This window comes from Oryctolagus cuniculus, chromosome 10, assembly GCF_964237555.1.
Source record: "Oryctolagus cuniculus chromosome 10, mOryCun1.1, whole genome shotgun sequence".
In the NCBI taxonomy this organism is placed as follows: domain Eukaryota; kingdom Metazoa; phylum Chordata; class Mammalia; order Lagomorpha; family Leporidae; genus Oryctolagus; species Oryctolagus cuniculus.
In genome coordinates this window covers 100,125,912-100,149,471 of record NC_091441.1, presented here as the reverse complement: position 1 = coordinate 100,149,471, position 23,560 = coordinate 100,125,912, and the positions used below count along the sequence as shown (strand labels likewise).

General features: G+C 61.3%; 5 protein-coding genes and 2 non-coding genes across 27 annotated transcripts in view; 2 read left to right on the top strand and 5 right to left on the bottom strand.

Moving 5' to 3' along the window:
- Positions 1-25: 25 nt before the first annotated feature.
- Positions 26-9,752, top strand: WDR6 (WD repeat domain 6). The gene is made up of 7 exons (XM_051852453.2): positions 26-390; positions 5,520-7,989; positions 8,071-8,154; positions 8,230-8,346; positions 8,437-8,555; positions 8,636-9,245; positions 9,361-9,752. Exons 1-6 carry the CDS (start codon positions 291-293, stop codon positions 9,097-9,099), a joined length of 3,354 nt encoding a protein of 1,117 aa, XP_051708413.1. The 5' UTR covers positions 26-290; the 3' UTR covers positions 9,100-9,245; positions 9,361-9,752.
- On the bottom strand, positions 9,228-13,953 carry DALRD3 (DALR anticodon binding domain containing 3). 12 transcript variants are annotated; one of them, XR_007921922.2, is made up of 11 exons: positions 12,534-13,953; positions 12,165-12,451; positions 11,761-11,962; positions 11,416-11,678; positions 10,563-10,627; positions 10,401-10,462; positions 10,234-10,316; positions 9,960-10,123; positions 9,772-9,885; positions 9,603-9,671; positions 9,291-9,523 (listed from the first exon to the last, which is right to left on the bottom strand). XR_007921922.2 is itself a non-coding variant. In XM_051852465.2 (11 exons), exons 1-11 carry the CDS (start codon positions 13,027-13,029, stop codon positions 9,404-9,406), a joined length of 1,944 nt encoding a protein of 647 aa, XP_051708425.2. In that variant the 5' UTR covers positions 13,030-13,953; the 3' UTR covers positions 9,291-9,403. The 12 variants fall into 12 exon arrangements, 10 of the variants coding, with proteins under 10 accessions (XP_069906918.1, XP_051708423.2, XP_051708422.2 ...); XR_011379534.1 differs by having other exon boundaries at positions 11,761-12,020; positions 12,534-13,397; XM_051852465.2 differs by having other exon boundaries at positions 9,960-10,142.
- Positions 13,532-13,594, bottom strand: MIR425 (microRNA mir-425). The gene has a single exon (NR_162640.1). It is a non-coding gene; the product is annotated as a microRNA mir-425 (primary transcript).
- On the bottom strand, positions 13,947-14,038 carry MIR191 (microRNA mir-191). The gene has a single exon (NR_126593.1). It is a non-coding gene; the product is annotated as a microRNA mir-191 (primary transcript).
- Positions 14,039-14,956: 918 nt separating this feature from the next.
- NDUFAF3 (NADH:ubiquinone oxidoreductase complex assembly factor 3) lies at positions 14,957-16,404 on the top strand. Its single transcript, XM_002713406.5, has 5 exons — positions 14,957-15,445; positions 15,520-15,712; positions 15,843-15,909; positions 16,025-16,125; positions 16,206-16,404. Exons 1-5 carry the CDS (start codon positions 15,378-15,380, stop codon positions 16,320-16,322), a joined length of 546 nt encoding a protein of 181 aa, XP_002713452.1. The 5' UTR covers positions 14,957-15,377; the 3' UTR covers positions 16,323-16,404.
- Positions 16,405-16,855: 451 nt separating this feature from the next.
- On the bottom strand, positions 16,856-21,568 carry IMPDH2 (inosine monophosphate dehydrogenase 2). 4 transcript variants are annotated; one of them, XM_051852469.2, is made up of 15 exons: positions 21,365-21,568; positions 20,924-20,972; positions 20,628-20,729; positions 20,440-20,514; positions 19,914-20,120; positions 19,506-19,593; positions 19,232-19,431; positions 19,050-19,140; positions 18,859-18,954; positions 18,604-18,675; positions 17,812-17,955; positions 17,584-17,728; positions 17,347-17,490; positions 17,178-17,261; positions 16,856-17,100 (listed from the first exon to the last, which is right to left on the bottom strand). In XM_051852469.2, exons 1-15 carry the CDS (start codon positions 21,460-21,462, stop codon positions 17,079-17,081), a joined length of 1,617 nt encoding a protein of 538 aa, XP_051708429.1. In that variant the 5' UTR covers positions 21,463-21,568; the 3' UTR covers positions 16,856-17,078. The 4 variants fall into 4 exon arrangements, with proteins under 4 accessions (XP_051708429.1, XP_008258847.1, XP_051708428.2 ...); XM_008260625.4 differs by lacking the exon at positions 18,604-18,675; XM_051852468.2 differs by lacking the exon at positions 20,924-20,972 and having other exon boundaries at positions 21,365-21,565.
- A 216-nt stretch (positions 21,569-21,784) lies between these two features.
- QRICH1 (glutamine rich 1) overlaps positions 21,785-23,560 on the bottom strand; it is a 56,283-nt gene continuing 54,507 nt past the window's right edge. For all 7 annotated transcript variants that reach the window (XM_070050816.1, XM_008260628.4, XM_008260626.4 and 4 more), the window contains one exon: positions 21,785-22,731. In XM_070050816.1, coding sequence (XP_069906917.1) covers positions 22,539-22,731 — 193 coding nt within the window. In that variant the 3' untranslated portion in view covers positions 21,785-22,538. The remainder of the gene's footprint in view (positions 22,732-23,560) is intronic.

Genomic DNA, 23,560 nt, shown 5'->3' with positions numbered 1-23,560 from the left:
CCGGGTGGGCGGGAGGGAGCGAGGCCAGGCGGAGCTGGCCGCCAGCAGCGAGGGCTCCGCGGGCGTCACGTGAGGGGGCGGGCGAGGACGGCCCCTCTGCAGGCCCAGCCAATCGTGAGCGGGATCGCGTGAGGCGCAGGGTCGCCATTGGACCGCCGCCGCCCGGGTCTCTGCTACCTGTAGCTAAGGGCTCAGTCTGCAACGCGGCGTGCTGGCGTGCGAGGCCCGTTCTCGCGAGAGTTCGGCGCCTTTCGCGGCTGTGTGGCAGCCGCAGCGACCGCAGGACCAACATGGACGCCCTCGGGGACTACGTTTGGCCGCGGGCAACCTCGGAGCTCATACTGCTCCCGGTCACGGGTCTGGAGTGCGTGGGGGACCGGCTGTTGGCGGGTGAGGCTTGGCTCGAGGCGCGCTCGCGGGCGAAGAAAATGAGCGCCTGCTTGGGGCGGGACCGCAGAAACAATGGGATGCCCTGAGGAGGAGGGCGGGCGGCGGGAAGAGGGATCCTGGGGAGATGGCGGGAACGAGGGCCGGCCTGAGGGGGGCGGAGCCCGGGCGAGCGACTGCGGTGCGGCTCGGCCAGCTGGGGGAGGGCGGACGCTGTCGCTCGCCGGCGGCGGAGGGAGAGGGGCTGCGGGGAGGAGGAGAGCGGGGGAGGCGAGGTGGGAGTGGGGCCCCCCGGGGGCGGGTCGGCTGCTAAGGCCGAGGACCGGCGGTGTCCAGTCCTGGGGAGCAGGAATGCCTGACGCGGAGCCGGTAGCGTTTGACAGCGGTCCCGAGCGCAGCGCTGGCCGTCAGGCTTTGAGTGAGCAGCTGCCAGCGCTAGGGGGTAGCGGGTGGGGGTGGGGTGCCTGCAGGCGGGGGACCCCGAAGAACCCCACGAGTGAATTAGGAAGGGGGAGTTTCTCAGGAAGTTTCTGTGAGGCGGGAACAAAGCAGGGGACTTCTGACTTTGACTTGATCCCTGGAGGCCGTGGGAGGACCCATTAAAGGGTTTAATATTTACAGGTATATAGCAGAGTGAGTTCCCGCCCACGGACTCCTCAAATGCTGGCCATCGCCAGGGCTGGGTCAGGGCCAAAGCCAGGAGCCAGGAGCTCAATTCAGGTCCTCCACACGGGCTGGAAGGACTTAAGCAGTGGCGCCAAGGTCCGCAGCTGCGGGAAGCTCCAGCATCGAACCCAGACACGGATACGGGATGCGGGAGTCTTAGTTGCTAGGCCAAATACCCACCCCCATTAAAGGTCTCTAACTTGGGAAATGCAGGTTAGAAAACTCTCCGGGTGTATCTACCCACTCTGGTGGCTTTCAAAATGGTGTTCTTAGCTACAGGTCTTGAATTCCATGCGTGTGCTCCTGTCACCTCAGTTCCCAAACGTGTTCTCTCCTGAGTTCCAGGCCTGAGCGCTCAGGGAGCTGCACCACTTGCAGTGGGCCTGCTGCCACTGGCCTGGCCCTGCAGGCGGAACACCAGCCACTCAGCTGCCCAAACCTTTCGGGATGGTGGGACGATGGTGTTCTTTAACAAGAAGCACCGCAGACAAGTTTCGGTGAACATGCCCGTTTATTAACGATCAAGCACACCTTTTAAAGGGAGGCAGAGGGGGTGTGGCTAATTCAGGGCAACACTAATTCTACAGATGAAAGCCCATATTGGCACCGCTGTGCTTCTCCAATCACCTCGAGGATCTCATAGCCTAGTAGCTTTCCAGGTGGTCCTCATGGGCCTGGGCTACACCCTGGAGCCACTTACCTTCAATGGGGGAGGGGGGTGGGAAATGTGCCTGGGGCTCCTGCCGCCTGCCAATAGGCAGGCAGTCTCCCAGCCAGACACTGGATCACTCACAAAACCCAAGAACCTGCCTCAGTCCCCAAGCCAGTTGTGTGGGTTTTTAAAAAAAATCTATTTATTTGAAAAGGAAAGATAAAGGTCTTCCATCCGCTGGTTTACTCCCCAAATGGCTGAAGCTGGGCAACCCGAATCCAGGAACCAGAGGGTCTCCCACACGGGTGGGTGCAGGGGCCTAAGCGCTTGCAGTGCTGGCATCCCATGTGGGCACCGGTTCAAGACCCAGCTGATCGACTTCCGATCCAGTTCTCTGCTGTGGCCTGGGAAAGCAGCAGAAGATTGCCCAAGCACTTGGGACCCTGTACCCGCGGGGGAGACCTGGAAGAAGCTGCTGGTTCCTGGCTTCAGATCGGCCCAGCTCTGGCCATTGGGGCCTCTTGGGAAGTGAGCCAGCGGTTGGAAGACTTCTTTCTGCCTCTCTGTAACTCTTTCAAGTAAATCTTAGAATATTTATTTGAAAGGTAGAGTGACAGGGAGAGATGGAGAGACAGATCTGCTGCTTCACTCCCCAAATGGCTGCGTCAGCCGGGGCTGGTACAGACAGAAGCCAGGCGTCCAGAACTCTTTACTCCCAGGTGTCCAGTGTGAGTGGCAGGGGCCCAAGTACGTGGGCATTTTCCACTTCTCTCAGGTATGTCAACAGGAAATTAGAAACGGAGCATCCAGACTCAAATTGTTGGTCTTACATAGAATGCCAACACTGAGGTGATGGCTTAACCTGCTGTGCCACAACGCTGGCCCCTAGTTGACTTTAATGTTATGTATTTGGCATCGGTTTCTCTGCACTTAATGCCGTCATAGTGGCCATGCCAACATATTTCTGTGATCCCCCTCAATAGTAATCTCTCTAGCCCATTCTTGAGCTCTTCATTTCCGATTTTAGCTACACTACCTGAAGCTGTTGCCCACCTCAGGCAATCACACCTGCTGTTTACTCTGCGAACATTGCTGCGAATGTCCCCTTCCGCTGCCTTGCTCTGGCTCTGGCCAACTGCTGCTGACCGTCCACTCCTCACCCTAAATGTTGCATTCTCAAGATTCCCAGTTCAGCTGGCGCCGCGGCTCAATAGGCTAATCCTCCGCCTTGCGGCGCCAGCACACCGGGTTCTAGTCCCGGTCGGGGCGCCGGATTCTGTCCCGGTTGCCCCTCTTCCAGGCCAGCTCTCTGCTGTGGCCAGGGAGTGCAGTGGAGGATGGCCCAAGTGCTTGGGCCCTGTACCCCATGGGAGACTAGGATAAACACCTGGCTCCTGCCTTTGGATCAGCGTGGTGCGCCGGCCACGGCGGCCATTGGAGGGTGAACCAACGGCAAAGGAAGACCTTTCTCTCTGTCTCACTCTCTCACTGTCCACTCTGCCTGTCAAAAAAAAAAAAAAAAAAAAAAGGGGGGCAGCCCAGACACAAACCTGAGATCATACGGGGTGCTGGCATTGCTGGCCACAGCTTTACCCGTTATGCTACAGTGCCGGCCCCTGCCCCATCTGCTTCTGATCCATCTTCATGGTGATGTGTACCCTGGGAGGTAGCAGGTGGTATCTCAAGTCCTTGGGACCCTGCCCACCCACATGGGAGACCCAGGCTTTTGGCTTTGGCTTGGCCCAGTGCTGGCTTTTGTGGGCATTGGGGAGTGAACCAGTGGACGAAAGATCTGTCTCTGCCCTTTAAATGAAATGAAGAGAAATATATTTAAGGTAAATTAAAAATGAAGCCAACCATTTCAGAAATCATTAAAAATGGGGGTGGGGCAGCATTGTGATGCAGCAGGTTAAGCCACTGCCTGCAAGAGGCAGCAGCATCCCATGTGAGCACTGGTTTGAGTCCCGGCTGCTCCACTTCTGACCCAGCTCCCTGCTGTTGTGCCTGGAAAGCAGTGAAAGATGGTCCAAGTCTTGGGTGCCTGTTACCAACTTAAGACGACCCAAGTGAAGCTCTTGGCTCATGTGTTTTTGTTTTCATTTGGGAAGTGAACAAGTGGATGAATGATCGAACTCTGCCTTAAAGACGACGGGCGGGGCCATTAGTGCAGCACAGCTGGTAAGCTGCCACTTTTTTTTTTTTTAAAGATTTATTTATTTATTTATTTGAAAGAAAGTTACACACAGAGAGGAGAGGCAGAGAGAGAAAGAGAGGTCTTTCACCCTCTGGTTTCACTCCCTAGTTGGTTGCAACGACCAGAGCTGCGCCGATCTGAAGCCAGGAGCCAGGAGCTTCTTCTGGGCCTCCCGCGACAGTACAGGGGCCCAAGGAGTTGGGCCATCTTCTGCTTTCTCAGGCCATAGCAGATAGTTGGATTAGAAGTGAAGCAGCCGGGACTTGAACCGGTGCCCATATGGGATGCAGGTGGCAGCTTTACCCACTACACCACATGCTGGCCCCGATGGCTGCGTCTTGTGTCAGTCCTAGTTCCAATCCCAGCCGTTCTTTGGATCCAGCTTCTTGGGAATGCGGCAGGGAAGGCTTAAGTGTTCAGGCCCCTGCCACCCACGTGGGACCTGGATGGAGTTCCATGCTCCTGGGTTATGCCTAGCCCAGTCCTGGCTATTGCAGCCATTTGGGGAGTGAAATATCAGGTCTCTCTTGCTCTGCCTTTTCAATGAATCAGTCTTTTTTAACAAATGAAAAGCTGAGGAGTGAACCACATCCGTGGGACCTAACACACATGGGAGCTCGGCGAGTGGAGAATGCACAGCACGGGAGCAAGCGGGGGAGTTTCTTGTCTGTCTTTTTTTTTTTTTTTTTTTTTTTTTATTGATTTATGTATTTATTCGAAAGTCAGAGTTACACAGAGGAGAGGCAGAGAGAGAGAGAGAGTGAGGTCTGCCATCCAATCGTTCACTCCCCAGATGGCTGCAACAGCCGGAGCTGCGCCGATCCGAAGCCAGGAGCCAGGAGGTTCTTCCAGGTCTCCCATTTGGGTAAAGGGCCCAAGCACTTGGGCCATCTTCTACTGCTTTCCTGGGCCACAGCGGAGAGCTGGATCAGAAGAGGAGCAGCCGGGTCTCGAACCGGCGCCCATATGGGATGCCAGCGCTTCAGGCCAGGGCATTAACCTGCTGTGCCATAGCGCCGCCCCAGGGAGTTTGTTTCTGCCAGGTGCCAGATCCTGCCGAGGCTCTCCAGTGTCTCATTGCGCCCTCTGAGGCTCGCCGAGTGGCAGCTGTACACAGCCCTCTAGCCCTCGGTCTTGAGATTTTGAAGAGGGCTTACACGGTTGGCCGGGGGCAGGTCGGTTCAGCTCGGAGCTCTGCTAGCAAAGCGTTGGCTCTTGGTGTCCGTGCTGCATGTGCTCCATCCCCTGAGGCGCAGGGAGGGGCTCCTGGCAGTCTGCTGCTATGACCCTAAGGGTGGAAGCGGGGACAGGCTCTCCACTGGCGGAGAGAGGAGCTGGAAGGATGAGTGGAGAGGTGGATGAGGGACTAAGGCGGGCAGGGCGGCTTCTGGAGCCTGCGAATGAGGTGGAATGAGGAGGCCGTGATTTGAGGAGTTCCTGTTGAACTGAACGTCAGGGCTCACTGGGAGGCGTCAGCGCTGAAAGTCCGGCTGAAGCAGCCACTGAGGACTGCCCGAGGTCCGTGTAGCTTGATATGGCTGAGGGCCCCGTGCTGTGAAGGGCCCGTGGGTCTTGAGGGCGAGGTGACTGGTTCTCATGTGGCTTTCTGCCTCCGTCCAGGTGAGGGGCCTGACGTGCTGGTGTACAGCTTGGACTTTGCTGGGCATCTGCGGATGATGAAGCGAGTGCAGAGCCTGCTTGGCCACTATCTTATCCACGGGTTTCGGGTGCGGCCGGAGCCCAGCGGAGACACTGACTCAGAGGCCATGGTGGCTGTGTTTGGGAGCAAGGGACTCCGGGTTGTGAAAATCGGCTGGGGAGAGAGCCGCTTCCGGGAGCTGTGGCGCTCTGGCCTGTGGAACATGTCTGACTGGATCTGGGACGTACGCTGGCTTGAGGGCAACGTGGCCTTGGCCCTGGGCCACAACTCCGTGGTGCTGTATGACCCTGTGATCGGGTGCCTGTTGCAGGAGGTGCCCTGCACTGACAGGTGCACCCTCTCCTCGGCCTGCCTGATTGGAGACACCTGGAAGGAGCTGACCATCGTGGCGGGTGCTGTTTCCAACCAGCTCCTGGTCTGGTACCCAGCAGCTGCTTTAACAACTAACAAGCCTGTGGCACCTGACCGACGGGTCAGTGGGCACGTGGGTGTCATCTTCAGCATGTCCTACCTGCAGAGCAAGGGCTTGCTGGCCACCGCTTCAGAAGACCGAAGTGTCCGTCTCTGGAAGGTGGGCGACCTGCGGGTGCCCGGGGGCCGGGTGCAGAACATTGGGCACTGCTTTGGGCACAGCGCCCGCGTGTGGCAGGTCAAGCTCCTAGAGAATTACCTTATCAGTGCAGGAGAGGACTGTGTCTGCTTGGTGTGGAGCCACGAAGGGGAGATCCTCCAGGCCTTTCGGGGCCACCAGGGCCGTGGCATCCGGGCCATAGCTGCCCACGAGAGGCAGGCCTGGGTGATCACGGGGGGTGATGACTCAGGCATTCGGCTCTGGCACCTGGTAGGGCGTGGGAACTCAGGCCTGGGGGTATCAGCTCTTGGCTTCAAGTCCCGTAGCAGGTCCGGCACCCTCAAGGCTGTGACACTGGCTGGCTCTTGGCGACTTTTGGCAGTGACTGATACAGGGACTCTGTACCTCTATGACTTTGAGGTCAAGTGCTGGGAACAGCTGCTGGAAGATAAGCACTTCCAGTCCTACTGCCTGCTGGAAGCAGCTCCCGGCCCCGAGGGCTTTGGGCTGTGCGCCATGGCGAGTGGAGAGGGTCGCATCAAAGTCGTCCCCATCAACACCCCTGCCGCGGCTGTGGACCGGGTCCTGTTTCCTGGGAAGGTGCACAGCTTGAGCTGGGCCCTGCGAGGCTACGAGGAGCTACTGCTGCTGGCCTCGGGCCCTGGCGGGGTGGTGGCCTGCCTGGAGATCTCGGCCGCGCCCTCCGGCAAGGCCATTTTTGTCCAGGAACGTTGTCGGTACCTGCTGCCCCCGAGCAAGCAGAGATGGCACACGTGCAGTGCCTTCCTCCCCCCTGGTGACTTCCTGGTTTGTGGGGACCGCCGGGGCTCTGTGCTACTGTTCCCTTCCAGACCAGGTCCGCTCAAGGAACTTGGAGCTGGGGGCAAGGCTGGGGCACCTGGAACAGGTGATGGCAGTGACGGGGGCAAGAGTGACGTGGCTGGGTGGGGCCCTGTGTCCACCCTGCATTCTTTGCATGGAAAGCAGGGTGTGACCTCAGTCACCTGCCATGGTGGCTACGTGTATACCACAGGGCGCGATGGCGCCTACTACCAGCTCCTTGTGCGAGGTGGCCAGCTCCAGCCAGTCCTAAGGCAGAAGTCCTGTCGAGGCATGAACTGGGTGGCTGGGCTCCGCATGGTACCCGACGGGAGCATGGTCATCCTGGGTTTCCACGCCAACGAGTTTGTGGTGTGGAGCCCCCGGTCACACGAGAAGCTGCACATCGTCAACTGTGGCGGAGGGCACCGCTCCTGGGCCTTCTCGGACACCGAGGCGGCTATGGCCTTCGCCTACCTCAAGGACGGGGATGTGATGCTGTACCGGGCTCTTGGCGGCTGCACGCGGCCACACGTGATTCTCCGAGAGGGTCTGCACGGCCGTGAGATCACTTGCGTGAAGCGTGTGGGTGCCATCACGCTGGGGCCTGAATTCGAGGTGCCCAGCTTCATGCAGCCGGACTTCCTGGAGCCTGGCAGTGAGGGCCCTGGCCTGATCGACATCGTGGTCACGTGCAGCGAGGACACCACCGTCTGCGTCCTGGCACTCCCCACAGCCACAGGCTCGGCCCACGCCCTCACGGCCGTTTGTAACCACATCTCCTCCGTGCGCGCTGTGGCCGTGTGGGACGTCGGCACCCCTGGGGGCGCTCAGGATCCTCGGCCAGGCCTGACTGCCCGCGTGGTCTCCGCTGGGGGGCGAGCCGAGATGCACTGCTTCAGCATCATGGTCGCTCCAGACCCGAGCACCCCAAGTGGCCTCGCCTGCCATGTCATGCACCTTTCCTCCCACCGGCTAGATGAGTACTGGGACCGGCAGCGCAATCGGCATCGCATGGTCAAAGTGGACCCGGAGACCAGGTAATCTGCGTTGTCGGGCAAGGCCCACGCAGGTGCCCCTGGGCTTACAGGCAACACCTGACAGCCACATTGTCTCCACAGGTATATGTCCCTTGCTGTGTGTGAACTTGATCGGCCTGGCCTTGGCCCCCTTGTGGCTGCAGCCTGTAGTGACGGGGCGGTGAGGTGAGCCCACAGAGACCCAGGGGGGTGGGGAGGTTTTCCAGGCTTGGTTCTGAGTCCTGCCCCCCACGCCCCCAGGCTCTTTGTCTTGCAGGACTCTGGGCGGCTTCTGCAGCTCCTGGCTGAAACCTTCCATCACAAGCGGTGTGTCCTCAAGGTGCACTCCTTTACGCACGAGGCCCCCAGCCAGCGGCGGTGAGTCTGGGGGTGTGTGTATATGTTTGTATCTGGGATCCCTGTTGCTCTTTCCTCGCATTGACCTGGCTGCTCTTTGCTGGCTTCCAGGAGGCTGCTTGTGTGCAGTGCAGCCACGGACGGCAGCCTGGCCTTCTGGGATCTCACCACCGTGCTGGACCCCGGCTCCCCTGCCCTGGAGCCTCCCCTGGAGCCTGGGCTTCCCTACCGTGAGTAGCCTGCAGCTGCTCCCCCAACCCCTGCCTCACACATGGCGGCCGGTGCCCTGACCACTGTTCTCTCTCCCCAGGGCTGGGCACCCCCTGCCTCACTGTCCAGGCCCACAGCTGTGGTGTCAACAGCCTGGACACCCTGCCCACACGTGAGGGCTGCCACCTTGTGGCCAGCGGCAGTGAGGATGGCTCGCTGCACGTGCTCCTGCTTGCTGTGGAGATGCCAGAGGCGGAAGAGGCTGTTGGGGGTGCCGAGGGAGCGCCCCAGCTGCACGTGCTAGAGGAGTACTCGGTCCCCTGTGCGCACGCTGCTCACGTGACAGGCCTCAAGATTCTAAGCCCAAGCCTCATGGTCTCGGCCTCCATCGACCAGCGGCTCACCTTCTGGCGGCTGGGGCACGGCGCGCCTACCTTCATGAACAGCAGCGTCTACCACGTGCCGGATGTGGCGGACATGGACTGCTGGCCCGTGAGCCCTGAGTTTGGCCACCGCTGTGCCCTTGGGGGCCAGGGGCTTGAGGTTTACAACTGGTATGACTAAGGGGTCCCGCGGTGGCCAGCGAGCTGGGCATGGGGCCTGCTCGCAGACACTGCACCAGGGAGTGGACTGTCTGTGCCCATGCCTGGTGTGCCTCGAGGGGAGGCGGTGGCGGCCGCGGGCTCCTGACCTCAGAGCAGGAGCGAGAGGTGAGTAGAGGGCTGTCCCCGCAAACCACCTACAACAGGACAAAGTTTGATAACAAACTCTTTATTGTGGCTCCAGGCTGTTAACAACAGGTGTGGGGTTTTGTTTGCTTTCCAGTCCATGAGTCTGTGAACATTCTCGGATCGGAGGCCCTGGGGCCTCAGATGTGGCTCAGCGGAGGGAGGCCCAGCAGAGCCAGGCCCGCGTGGAGCACCTCGCGGATGGCCCTCAGAAGCTGCAGCCGGGCAAACATCTGACCGAAGAGATGGGGCCGGGGCTCCTGCGGGAGAAGGGGCCGGCTGGTCTCGCCCTCCGCCCCCACGCCTTGCCTCTGCACCCCTGCCCGGCCGTGTACTCACCCCCAGGACGTGCACCCTGTTGTAGTAGGAGCTGAAGTCCATGCTGAGCTGCACCAGGAACTTGCACACCTGGACACGAGACGAGACTGAAGTCACCGCCTGCCCCGTGGCTCCTGTGTCCCCGCCCAGAATAAAGAGTGTGCGCTCCGGGCCCTGCTCTCTGCCTCACCGTCTCTGTGCGGGCAGGGAGGTGGAGCCCCGGGGTGGTGGGGGCCAGGGCTGCCAGCTGGCTCAGCAGCTCCGGGAAGGGCAAGACACTGTTGAAGAGCAGCAGCCACTCGCCCTGGGGGGAGAGAGGGGGTGGCAGCGAGAGGCCACGCCTCCTGCTTGTGCCCGCCCCCTGAAGGGGATGCTCACCTCATCCTGTAGCAGCGAGAAGTCCAGACTGGCCACGGAGGGGAAAGGAGGGTAGAGACCCTGTTCTTCACTGCGCTTATAGCTCTCAAAGAGCGTGGCGAGACGGGCACAGTTGTACATGACGAAGATCCCACTTTTTGTGCCTTTTGTGGAGATACTGCTGTCTGCCGGAGCCAGGAGGAGCTGGGTGGGGACACAGCCGCAGTGGAGGCCAGTCCCCTACCCCATCCCCTCCCTTCCTGTCCTGGTCCGGAGGGGTGGTGCCCAGGCTCACCTGACTCCGTGGAGCTGTGCTCAGCATCTCAAACTTGATGGTGGCCACAGAGAGAACCCCAGCGATCTCTGTCCAGGCTGGGTCTGAGGGAGTACAGGTGGGTCAGTCTGCAGAGGGGCAAATGACTTGCCTCTACCCCAGGGCGCAGCCAGGCGCCCCCAGCGCACCTTGGGCCGGGTCCCCACCACGCTTCAGTGCTGAGGCCTTGCACACCTGGGCATGGCGGGACCTGTTTTAGAGAGAGGGGAGGGCTGGGGGGCAGCAGAGGCCCTCCACCCCAGGGCCGTGCCCCCCGCTCAGACCCACCTGCTGCCCTCAGCCTCACTCACTCGTAGTACTCGGGGGCAGTCATCGCAGCACCCACTGCTCTCACAGGGCCGCAGACCAGGTGCTTCTGTCGGGAAGCCAGGAGGGGCTCAGCCGGTGCCCACAGCCCCCAGCCCACATGTGTCTGTGCTGCACCAGGTCCCCCTCAAGTGCAGCCCCTCGGGACTCCGTCTGAGCTCAGTGCCGTCGCAACCTATCAGCCGATGTTTTGGGGGTGCGCTTTCAGACCCCACCTGCTCCGAGGCCTCTGCCCTGCTACGCTGCCCGACGCAAGTCTACAGCCTCTCAGGTGTCAGGACTTCTCAGCTAAGCAGCTGGGTTTTCAAGGGCCCTTTCAGCTCTGTGGGAGATCCTGTGCCTGGCTGGGAGACTGCCGGCCTAGCCCATGCTGGAGGTTAAGAAGGCGGGGGGTGGGGGGTGGGTGTGTGTGGGTGTGTGGGTGTGGGTGTGGCGCGCTAACTCTACCTCTCAAATAAAGTACAGGGCATGGCACACCATGCCTCCTGGGAAGGACCCTATGACCTCAGGCACACCCCCCCCCCGCCCCCCCAGTTCTTGTTGAAGGACCTTGTAATTGGCAATCATGCAAACAGCTCCCGGGTGTGGCCCAAACCCATGAGGACCACCTGGAGACCTTCAAGCTGACTGGAGAAGCACGGCGGTGCCGATATCGGCTTTATCCCATAGAACTGGTGTTGCCCTGAACTAGCTACGCCCCTCTGCCTGCCACATTGTTAATAAACGGCCATGTTCACCCAAACCTGTCTCCAGGGCTTCCTGTCAAAGAGCGCTGTCGCCCCGCAAGCCGGCAGGGTGGGCACCGCGGGGCGAGCCCGCACACCTTCCCTCCCCTACCTGTCTGAGAGGAGCCTGGTCATCCAGCTTCCACCAAAGCAGGTCCAGTTTCTGTTGCTGGAACTCATCCTCGCAGCTCAGCACGTGCACAACCACGCAGCCGTCGGCGCCAGCACCTGGGGCTGCGGCCTTGGAAGGGAGAGGCCCATCAGTGCCGCACGCCCCGCTTTGCCCGAGGCCCACGGGGCTCGGGGGGCTGTCCTCAGGCCAGTGCCGCATGGCCTCCTGCAGCTCAGCCAGCGCCGACAGCAGGTCCTCCGTCACTGCAGAGAGAGCAGACGGCTGCAGGCTGGCGCCAGTCCAGAGGCCCCCTGCATCGCGCCCCGCCCTGGCCCCACATCCTACGCAGACAGCTGTCCAGGTTGGGGTCATAGCCAGCGGCGCGGCCCTGTTCCTCCACCAGCTCCTTCAGGGACAGCCTGCCCAGGACGCCGGGGGGCAGCGTCCCCGCGTCCCGAGCAGGGCTAAGCTCTGCCAAGGCGCGGCTCCGCAGGGTTCCGGTCGAGGGGGGAGTCGGCGAGGCTGCAGGCCAGTCCACCCGCAGCTGCTGCAGGAAAGTCAACATGTGCGGGTCCCGCACGCCAGGCACCCGGCGCGCACACACCCTGCAAAGCGAAGGCCGCCGCCTCAGCCCGCGAGCCTGGGCCGGCTCGCCGCGACCCCCACCCCCGCGGCGGCGCTGCTCGCCAGGCCATCCGACGTCCCGCCTTCTCCGTCTGGCCCCGGGCCAGCACTCCGCAGGCGCTCACCCTTGGGCACGCAGTGCTCGCGCCAGGTGATCCGCCACGAGCACCGCACGCAGCTGGCTGAGGCGGAGCGCGCCTGGGGCGCCGCGCAGAGCCGGGCAATGGAGGACGACGCGCGGGCCCGTCGAGGCGGGCGAGGCGTAGGCGGCCACAGCGCCGAGAACCCGCTCGAAGACGACGGGCCGCTGCAGCTGCAGCGCCAGGCCCGCGGGGGTCAGCGCGCAGGCCCGCACCGGGGCTATACCAGGGCCCTGCAGGCCGGAGACAGCCCGGAACACGTGCTCGGGAACCTGCGGGGGGACGAGCGGGTGAGACGGCCGCAGGGCGCCCCGGAACCCTGGGCATGCGCACTCCCGCCGCGCTCGTGCTCACCTGCCCGTCCTCGAAACGCGCCTGCAGAGCGCGCCGCGGCACCAGGAAGTCGCGGGCACGCAGGTGCCGGGCGTGCGTCTCCTTGAACCACACCGGGCCGCCGGGCCCCAGCGCCGCGTTTAGAGCCCCCAGCGTCTCCCCGACACCAAGGCGCTCCGTCGCCATGGTGACCGGAAGTCGTGAGCGGAACCGGAAGGCGGGTGCAGGGAGGTGGAACTTCCGGGGAGGGCGTGCCTGACTGGGCGGGGCCTGGCGACGCCCCACGGACAGGTGCGCTCCCCGAGAAGCCGCCCAGCGCGCCCTCCGCCCTGCCTGGCTGCGCTGCGACATCCCGGGGTCTCCGCGCGTTAGCAGCCACGGAAGGAATCCTCGCCAGCGAGTGGGGCTCCGGGCTTCCCCATCGAATCCCCAAGTTATTCGTGTTGTTATAATAACGCTTCATTCCCCCCATTTTACACGTGATTAAGACGTCAGAAAGTACCAGATGAGTTGCCATTAGAATAAGGCACCTATTTAACAAAAAAAATTCTTTTTAAAAAGTTTGTGATTCGCGGTTTCAAGCTAGTTAGAAGGCTTCTTCACGTGACACTGGTGGTCTTCATTACCAGTAACCGCCCGGTCCGGGAAGATGGCTACCTGAGGAATCGGAACCATCGTGATGGTTTCCGGAACCACCAGCTCTCCGCGTTTCCCCTTCAGCCCGGTGTTGTTCACAGAACCTGGGGCTTCCTATTTTGGGCACCGAGCCATGAGGGGCCAATGTGACCATAAAAGGCCCCGGCCACACCTCCTCCAGCCAGGGTTCCCACATGTGCTCACTTCAATAGAGTGCAGGTCCAATAGAGTGCTGGCGACCCCACCGCCCACACCCTCTGCGCTCTGAGGATTGAATCCCTCTCCCTCGCAGAGCTGGGGCCCCTGGGCAGGAAAGGCCGGGCAAGGCTCCTTCCTCAAGGGCCGGGCGGTCAGGCCCTGCTGAGAGGCGCCGAAAGAGCACTGGGCGGACACGACATTCCCGATGGCTTCCTGGGTGCCCACTCAACGGGAGTGATCGTGTCATTCCAAAGCGCTTTCCATGCCGAGAGCTCACGACTCACAGGCAGCGACCGGCGAGGCTGGGGGCCCAGGATCGAACCGGGGACTTCAGTTACTCTCCGTCCACAAAGACGGTTGGGGTGGTTTCTCCCCAGGAAGTGGAGGGCTATCTTTAGTGAGCTGCGGGCTGAGGCGGCCCTGGGGGACTCACCAGGGCCACTCACTCATCCCTCTTCCTTGCAAGGCCTAACCGGAGGCCCCAGCCCCAGCTCTCCCGCTTCTAGCCCGCACCCGAGAGACGGACGGAGACCAGGGCCCCCCAGCGCGGTGTGTCTGGGGGGTGTCAGGGGCTACCCAACCTGGGCCTGGGCGCTGCTCAGGCAGGAAAGCAGGGAACGAAATCCAAGCGCAGCTGGAATGCTCTGGAGACAACAGCTGCTTTTGGGATTCCGTTGCCCGCTGTCCAGCCGTTGGAGTGGGGCTCCTGCCCCCAGGTCACTCACCCTAGGGCCAATCCAGAACCCGCCCATCCTACGTCCCAGGAGGCGGACCTGGGAGACAGTGAAACCGAGTCCAGTGGGAACGAGGCGCTCACCTGGGCCCCAGAACAATAGCAGGGAAGGACCGGGCCTCCCCTGGGATCGGGTCCCGATCCGGATTAGATCCGAGGGCAGGATTAGCCCTGTTGGTCCCACGCAGCCCGGGGCCACTGGTGCGGTGACGCCGGGAGGGCGGGTTTCAGAATCTGCCAAGAGGGAAGCGCGGGGCCAGGGAGGAAGTGAGCCCGCGCGTCCGCCTTGGGGACACCCCCGCGCTCGGGGCCCTTTGTCCGGTGACGCTGCCAGCGCCCAGGAGCGCCAGGAGCCGACCGGGCCCACACAGCGATGGCGGGACCCCCGGCAGGCCACTGCGACCGCTCCTGGGACTCTCGCCGCCCAGGCCCCTACTGTGCCGACCCTCTCCCGCCCGCCCGGCCGGCCGGCCCCACGGCTAGCGAACGCGACAAGGTTCCCCCGAGGCTAAGACGGAGCCGGCGCGCGGAGATGCCCAAACCCGGCGCGGGCGCCACCACTCGCTCCTGTAGGCCCTTGATGCGGATCGAGACGGGGTGCGGGGCAACCTCGGGAAGCGAGCGGAGTGAGCGAGGACACGACGATGCTCCGGGCGCTGTCTAGTTCAAGTCTGGTCCGGCTCGGCCCGGCCGCTCCCCACCGAGCAGGCTCAGCAACACTAAAACGCCGTGCCCTTCCGCTGGCTCCGGCTGCCCCGCAGACTTGGAGCCATTTTATGGCGAAACTGCCTGGCCACGCCCCCTCGCGCTCTCGCGAAGCCAATCCCCGCGCGGCCACGCCCCCCGCAGCGTGCGGCGCCGCCGCTAACGGTCGCGCGGGTGACGGTTGGGGAGGGGCGTGGCTGCGAGTCTGGCCGGGGAAACCTGAGCCGTCCGCCCCGCCCACGGAGCCGGGCGCCCCAGAACCTGAGATTAGGGGCTTGGAGGTTGGCGCCACGCCCTGGCCAGGTGTGCAGGACCCGGCCAGGTGCGGCCCCGCCCCGCTCCGGGTCCCCGGAGCCCTGCGTCATGTCTGAGAGCCCGCACTACCAGGTGCCCGCACTCCCCTGGGACCGGCGGCCGGGGCGACAGGTGCGGACACGAGAGCCGCGCCGGGGACACGTGACGCCGGCGAGGGGGGCTGGCAGAGCCGCGACGCGCCCTCCGGACCGCAGGAGGCGCTGTAGTCTCGGCGGACCAGGCCTCGCCGCGACCCCAGCGGTCCTGCGTCCGACCCGCTCGCGGCGTGCGGGGCAGCCATGGCCGCCGCTGTCGCGCTGCGCTGCCTGTCCCGAGTGAAACCCACGCCGCGCTGTCCGCTGCCATGGTGAGCCCAGGCCCCACGCCCCCGAGCACGCTGCCCGCCAGGGCCAGCGGCCCCCTGACCCTCCGCCTCCGCAGGGCACCGCGGCGTGGGCACCGGCTCTCGCCGGCGGATGACGAGTTGTATCAGCGGACGCGCATCTCTCTGCTGCAGCGCGAGTCCCCGCACGTCATGTACATCGACAGCTACAGCAGCCGCGGCTTCACGGTCAACGGCAACCGCGTGCTCGGACCGTGCGCGCTGCTCCCGCACTCGGTGGTGCAGTGGAACGTGAGCCTTGCCCCGCACGCCCGCCGGTGTCCCTGGCTAACTGGGCTCGTCCCTGTGGCCCCGGAGTGGAGCTGGGGAGAGAGGGAGGCTGCGGCTTCGTCTGTCCTGAACCCGCCTCCTCCCCGCACAGGTGGGATCCCACCAGGACATCACTGAAGAGAGCTTCTCCCTCTTCTGGATGCTGGAGCCCCGGATAGGTACGGGGGGAGGGGGGGTGCGGAGGTCTGAGCGCTCCGAGCCCCCGGAAAGCCACCCGCACCCCAGCTTCACAGCAGACCCGGTTGTGGACGAGCCACGCCCTGCCTTCCCTAGAGATTGTGGTGGTGGGGACCGGAAACCGGACCGAGCGGCTGCAGCCCGAGGTACTGCGAGCCATGAGGCGGCGGGGCATCGCCGTGGAGGTGCAGGACACGGTGAGTGCCGGCCCCGGGGCGCGCTGCGGCGGGGCTCGGGCCTTGCCCTGGCCAGGCTGATGCCGGCCTTTTCTCTACAGCCCAATGCCTGCGCTACTTTCAACTTCCTGTGTCACGAAGGCCGGGTGACGGGAGCCGCTCTCATCCCCCCGCCTGGAGAGACTTCTGTGCTGCCTCTGGGCCAAGCTGCAGAGTGAACCGCCGGGAACCGAAGCACCTCCCCTCCCCGAGGGCCCTGGTCCTCCCCCTTCGGCACTAAAGCCCTTGATTTGCTTGCTAGCGTATGAGTAATTTATACCCCCATTTTGTATCAGGTGTGTTGCTGGCCAGGGATCGATGGCTACGTGGGTTTCAGTTGGCGTGTGTGTGAGGAAACCGGAGGCTAGAAGGCCTTGTTTTGTTCTAGACCTTTTAAAAAAGAGCTTATTTGAAAGGCAGAATCAGGGAGAGGCGTAGTCCATCCGCTGGTTCACTCCTCAAATGACTGGAAGGGCCAGGGCTGGGCCCCACTGAAGCCAGGTGCCCAGATCTCCATCCAGGTCCCCAGCACTGGTGGAGGGACAGCGCTCCCAGGCACATCAACATGACAGAAGAACAGCGTGCATCATGGGACGCCTGCGTGACAGGCAGCAACTTGACCTGCTGCAAGGCCTCTGCAGATCTGAGGGGAGGGACCCCAGTGGCTTTGTGTTCAAGATCCTTCCGGCTCCAGAGCTGCCAGGGAACGCCCTTTAAGATCTTTGAGGAAATTTATTAAGGCCTGATACATGGGGGTCCCTGGACGGGAGGGTGTCCCATGTACCTGTCTGTCTGTGGTGGGGGCAGCTGCAGAGCCCCGCTGCACCTCGGGCACCAGGCTAAGTGCCTACTTGCTGCTCTCAAACATCAGGCACATTTTTTATTTTTAACTTTTATTGAAAAACCAAGGGGGGTGTGCTGGATTGGATCCCTTTTCAGAAAAGCCGCTTCTCATACCTGCAGGCAGAGAGCATTGTGAGGGGAGGGGAGGGGAGGAAGGAGGCCCGCAGAGCCCCACCGACACGGCCACTTACGAGTGGAGGCCGTGGACGCCGCCTTCCACCTGAGCCGAGGACGTCCGCTTCTCAAACTTGAGCTCGCCCGAGTACATCATGGCTCTGAAGAAGGCAGATGTCAGAGTCGGGCAGACGGGCAGCCGGCCCTGTCCTAGGCCTTCACCTGCGCCCCAGGCCCCAAGCTTACCGCACTTGGGTCAAGCTCTTGGCACCAATGTCTTGGCAGGAGTGCTGGATGCCAGCAATCAGGTAGGGGACGAATTTGTGGATGGACCCTTTGTCTTGCACAGCCCCAGAGACCCCTTGTGCTACTTTGATTTTGTCAGCTTCACTGCAGGGGGAGAGAGGCAGAAGCAAGGGCAAGGTCAGAGCAGGGATGAGATTGCGCAGCGTGCGGGGGCGCTGCCGGATCCGCACGTCCGACCTGAAGTAGCGGTTCTGGCTGCTGAGATGCTTGTCCATGGCATCGAGAGAACCCATGCCCCGATACTTCTTGAGCCGGATCCCATCGGAGAAGAAGTACTCGCCAGGGGCTTCGGTGGTGGCAGCCAGGAGGGAGCCCATCATTACTGTGGACAGACAGTGCGTGGGCAGTGCCTGAGCAGCATGGGGAAGGGGTGTCAGGGCTCCAGGGACACCGGGCCTTCCTTACCTGTGGAAGCACCAAGGGCCAGAGCTTTGGCGATATGCCCCACATTCTGGATCCCTCCATCTGCGATGACGGGAACGCCAAAGCGCCGTGCGTATTCCGATACTTTATACACAGCTGTTGCTTGGGGCCGCCCACAGGCCAGCACTGTGGAAAGACGGAGGGACAAGCAGCGGGTAGGGTTAGTGGGGTCCACGTCAAAGACCCTGTGGCCACATTCTGCACCCAGGAGCTGTTGGCTACACCTGCACCAGAACTGCAGGCTGCCATGGAGACGTGTCTGGAATGGCCACTGCCCCATCTGCCTCGAACAGTACCAACAGCTGCGCTGGTCTCCACTCACCCTCGCATGTGCGCGTGCATGTGTGCAGGGCCCAGGGCAGCCTCAGGCACATGCAGTCTTAGCAGCCGGGAAAGCCCCGCCCAGCTGGTATCAGAGAGGGAGGAGGCACCGTGCAGTTAGTTCCCAAAGGGACTGAGTCAGGCCCAGCACTTCCTCCCTACGTGGTGGGCAGCTCAAGCAAGATCAGGGCAGTGGTCATGTGGAAGGGACTTCACCAGGCTCCGGCTCCAGAGGTGGTCCTTGGGCCATGCCTGCTGCAGAAGTGGGCAGCGCAGGGCCTGCCTGGGCAAGTGGGAGTGCCCCGGGAAGATGCAGCCCCCAAACCATGGTCTGTACATCAGTTTGCCCTGCCCACCCATTAGCACCACAAACCCTGGGAGCTACAGCTACAGTCAACCAAGCAGCCGGGCAGTGGGCAGCTGGGCCGGGCCAGTGGGCCGGGCCGGACTTACTATAACAGCCCGTGACAGTAGAAGGGCATTTGGGGCTGTGGGACTTTATGTCAGGAGGGATCTTGGGAGCCGCTAAATAAAACAAACAGACCAGAGTTTAGAGAGGGCGCAGAGCAGGAGCAGGGAGGCCAGGCTAGGCAGGGGAGTGGCAGGAGAAGATAACAAGAACTTGTCTTGCTTCCACCCGTCCAAGTGGCCTGTTTGACCCGATCTTGTCCCTCAAGATGCCTGGCCCCAGGGCACGTGGGCCCTTACCTTCCTGGGTGATGCAGATGGAGCCACTTCCCATGCCCACCCTCAGGGCATCCACACCTGCATCAATGAGGTTCTTGGCCTGCGCAGCGGTGACCACTACAGGGAGGGACAGGAAAGGTGCCTGTGAGGGCCTGCGCAGAGTTCCCACCCCCACCCCCAACCCCTTTCCCGCTGGCGTGGTCTTGCTTTACCGTTGCCTCCGATAACTTGGAGATGAGGGTATTTCTCCTTGATGTACTTAATCATATTGATCTGGAAGATGGAGTTTCCCTGGGAAGAGTCCTGGAACATGAACGAAGGCCCAGTCAGACTGTGACACGGTAGCCGCCCCTGCTGCCCCCCCTCCCCGCCCCCCACCTGTGTAGCAGCTCACCAAAACCACCACGTCTGCACCAGCCTGGGCCAGCAAGTCCAGCCTGTACTTGTCGTCCTCATGAGTGCCGATGGCTGCCCCACACAGCAGCTGCTTCTTGGCGTCTTTGGAGGCCAGTGGGTAGTCCCGGTTCTTCTTGAGGTCAGTCCGGGCAATGATGGCCACCAGCTCATCGTCTTCGTTTACAATGGGCAGCTTTCCTGTTGGTGGGGGCAAGACATGAATCAGGACCCTGAGCACGGGTCCCGGGCCCCTGCCCACCTCCAGGACTCACCCTTCTTGCTGCGCTGCAGAATCTCATTGGCTTCCTTCAGTGTGATGCCTGCAGGGGCAACCACTAAGTCTTCCCTCTTTGTCATGATCTAGGAGGGAGGGGCGCTGTGAGGAAGGGCCCATCAGAGGTCAGGACCCCCCCCCCAACTCTGCCCCAGGTCAGGCGTGAGGTTCCAGAGACCATACAGCTGGACCCAAATCACAACAGTTTGGAGAGCTACCACATGGCAGCACGCACAAGGGAACCAGGGGGGGAAGGCAGAGGTTACTCGAGCGACAGTGAGAGCCTCGGAGCTCACGTTGGCCCCGGGTGCAGCTGGACACCGGGCTGGGCCTTCGTCTTTCCTCAACAGAAGCCCATCTGCAGATGCAGGCCCCAGCGTCGCTGCGCTCTGCCGGCGGCACCCACCTCTTCTAGGAAACGCTCGTGCTCCTCTTCCTTGAGAAAGTCAATGTCCCTCGAGGAGATGATGCCCACCAAGCGGCTCCCCATCCGGCCTGTGTCGGTGATGGGGATTCCACAGAAGCCGTGCCGTGCCTTGGCTTCAAAAACGTCCCGCACTCGATCCCTGGGGCTGAGGACCACAGGGTCTGTGATGAATCCCTGTTCATATTTCTGGAAAGGATGGCGAGAAGGGTCATCGCATCTCCAAACTCTTTCCCTCAGGCTCTCGGTCTGAACCACGCACGGGGCCTGTGCCTCATCTGCCGCTTGGCAGCGCCACAGGCCAAAGCACATGACACCTCTAACAAGTGACTTGTGTGACCTGCAGGCACTGTCACCTGGTCCTCGGCCGCCAGTTTCTTCAGTCATGAACATCACAGTGGGAAAAAGGATCCCAAATGAGCATGATGACCCCCACCTCCCATTCCCACCCCACTCCACCTCGGTGCAATTCCCCGGAGTTCGTGGCCACGATCCTTGCCCTTCTGACCTTCACTTTCCGAACTTCATTAGCCTGGAACTCGGGTGTACAGTTGTGGTGGATGAAGCCAATACCGCCCGTAAGCTACAGGATGGAGAGAGAGGAGGGAGTAACTGGCCATACAAGCATGATGGCCTGCCTCAGGACAAGGGGGAGTCGGTGTCCCTGATCACCAACCCTCACCCCAAGGGGCTCACCGCCATTGCTATGGCCATCCCAGCCTCTGTGACAGTGTCCATGGGGGAGGAAACAAGTGGGGTCTTTAGAGTGATCTTCTTGGTCAGGGCAGAAGTCAGGTCCTGGGGAGACAAGGTTCACTAGTGTGGTACAGCACCTCTACTGTCAGGGTGCTACAAAGCCCCCCACAATATGGGCCCTCTGTATCAGCTACATGCCAGCTGTGAGGACCATTCCAGACGATCCACACCCACGCCCAATCTGACGACAGCCCAGCGATCAGGTGAGCACAGGCCCAGTCCCTGCTCCTACTCACCACCTGGTCTGCAGTGAAGTCGATGTACCCGGGGAGAATGAGAAAGTCGCTGCATGGGAGGGGAGCGAACCGGGAGCAGGGCTCTCAGGCTTATGGCAGCATGAGACACCGTCCCCGCACACCATCCCACAGGGCATCTGAGCAGCGTGACACTAAGCGGAGCACGTCAGAGGCAAGGCAGAACACAAGGTGGAGATGGGGCCAGGGGACATATTCTGCCACCCAACTGTCAGCGCTGGCGTCCTGACAATCTCACGCTGAAAATCCAAGCAGTCAAGAACCGCCCCCGCTCCCCGCCCTGTCCAGAGACCCCCGGGGATCCGTGGGTAAGGCCCGGCACCCGCTCCCCACGCCTGCGAAAGCCCGACTGAAGCCCCCATCTGGCCTCCCCGCCCCGCGTGCCGCCCTCCCCTCGCTCAGGGGAGCCCCACAGGCCCGCACTTGTAGGTGAGGCCGTCCCCGCAGTTGAAGAGCTGCTGTGCCGTGAGGCCGTCGTCCGGCACGTAGGACGTGCCCCCACTTATCAGGTAGTCGGCCATCGCCAACGAGGAGCACTGCCGCGTGCCTCAGAGGACCGCGCCGCAGAGGCCTCCGCCGCCTGGGCCGCGCCAATATAAACCCGCCCATTTCGTCACTGCGCCGCGCGCGTTGCTGACGTCAGGACGCAAAGCGAGTGGGTGGAGCCAGCGGCGAAGGCGGGCGGGGCGGGGCGGGAGCCGGCGCGCGCGCAGAAAGCGCTCCGGCCGGGGCGCACCGGGGAGCGGCGCCGCCTCCATCCCACAGCCCTCCCGCAGCATGTGGGCCGTGCTTGCACTGGCCCGCCAGACTCCTCCCCAAATAAAGACGCGTTGTTCACTAGCATGTTGAAAAGACGTGCTTGTCATTCTTAATAAACAACTAGAGTAAGAATACATAAGAGAAACAGAGTGGTATCTTTATATGATACACAAGTGTATGTTACAAGAATTCCATCAGGCACAGCAGCCTCAGGTTTAAGGCCTCAATGTTAGGCCAAAAAAAAAAAAAAAAAAAAAAGGCATGGTAAAGTTTTTACTTTAACATCTAAAATGTCACTTGTCATAAAGGCGGGTGTAATAGAAATTGTCTTTGATAAATCATAATTGAAGTTCCCCTCATTTTTCTTCCATTAAGAAGCTAAGTTTATGTTTGAGCATGGAGAAAGAACAGAACATGGCTCCCCTGTGGTCAGCGCCGTCTGCTTGTCCAGGGCGGAAGCCAGCTGGGGAGATTCCCTGGAGGTTCGATCCATCATTAGATCCCATCTTCGCTGAGGAAGGGAAGGGGCCACATTCCTCCTACCAGTCCAAACCCTTTCCCTAATCCTCAGACAAAAAAGAAAAATTCAGTCAGCAACTTCCTAGAACATCCGGCTCTCAGGAAACCCGGAGCCCCTGAGGGCTGAGGAGTCTGCCGCAGGTTTATGAAGATGCAAAGGGGGCAGTTTTCTTTTATAGTTTAAACAGAAGTAGCCTGAAAGGCTTCATAACTACACCAATAAAAAAGAAAAAAAGAAAAAATGGAGGCCTCTTCTTTAGTGTGAAAAGTCTGTCCGGTTTTTCCTGGCTGGTTTCTCTGGCACCACGGTCGAGACATCTCAGTGCATGGTGCTTGCGTTAGCCACTGCGATGGCCTCCTGAATTTCTCGTATCACCAGGATCCGGGTCAGCATCTGTCCCATCTGTTCTCTGCTGATAGGCTGGACTGAGTACCAGATTGGGCTGTTGGGGGCCACGACTGGCTCAGGAGTCAGGTAAAAGGTGTCATTCCGGCCTTTCACACTCTGGGGGCTGAAGAAGAGTGGGTAAAAGCTAGGAAATACCCTCAGAACAACCTCAACCCCCCGCCACAAACCTCCCAGACAAATGCTGTCTGTAGTTAGGAAAGCAAGGCAGCCGCCCTGGAAGGTATGGTGGCGCGGACACACCACCTCCCAGACTTCCCGGGAGGCGGTGACCAACACCAGTGCAGGGCTGCCTCCCTGCGGCCCTTCCTTCCCACGTGCCAGCTCCGATCCATCACTGACTGCATTTGCCTAAGGCTCCCCTGGGCTCATCTACTTGAGTCCATGTGTATCCCACTTGGAGCCACCTTCAGTGCCCAGAAGACAGGCTTCCAAGCCTGTGCACACACTGCATCATGATGGCCACGATGCTGAAGCCCATACCTGGGCCTCACCCACCCACTGGTGCCTTATCTCTATTGGGTACTTAGCACACTCCATCTTCTAACAGTTATTCATCCATCCATGCAAATTTACTGGACTACTGTGTACCAGGTCTGTACTAGGTGCTGGTATTAAAGACATGAACAAGAACAATAGTTCCTTCCTCATGGAGCTTACAGAAAAGAAGGAAAAGAGACAGCAATTAAACAGTTACACATATAGACACAAAGTGACAAATGGGTGGTAAGGGCTGGAGAGAACAGGTAGGGATCTGGAAATGCTTGAAGAAGCTGTTTAAATTAAGGGGGACAGCAAGATACACTCAGGGGAGGGGGCCTAGTGTGGCCGGAGAGCCAAGCACTCCATGGACATGGGATCAGAAAGGGAGAGTGCACCAAAGGCCTTGTCTACCACGTAAGAATTCAGAGAGTAATGAGCAGCCAGTGAAAGTT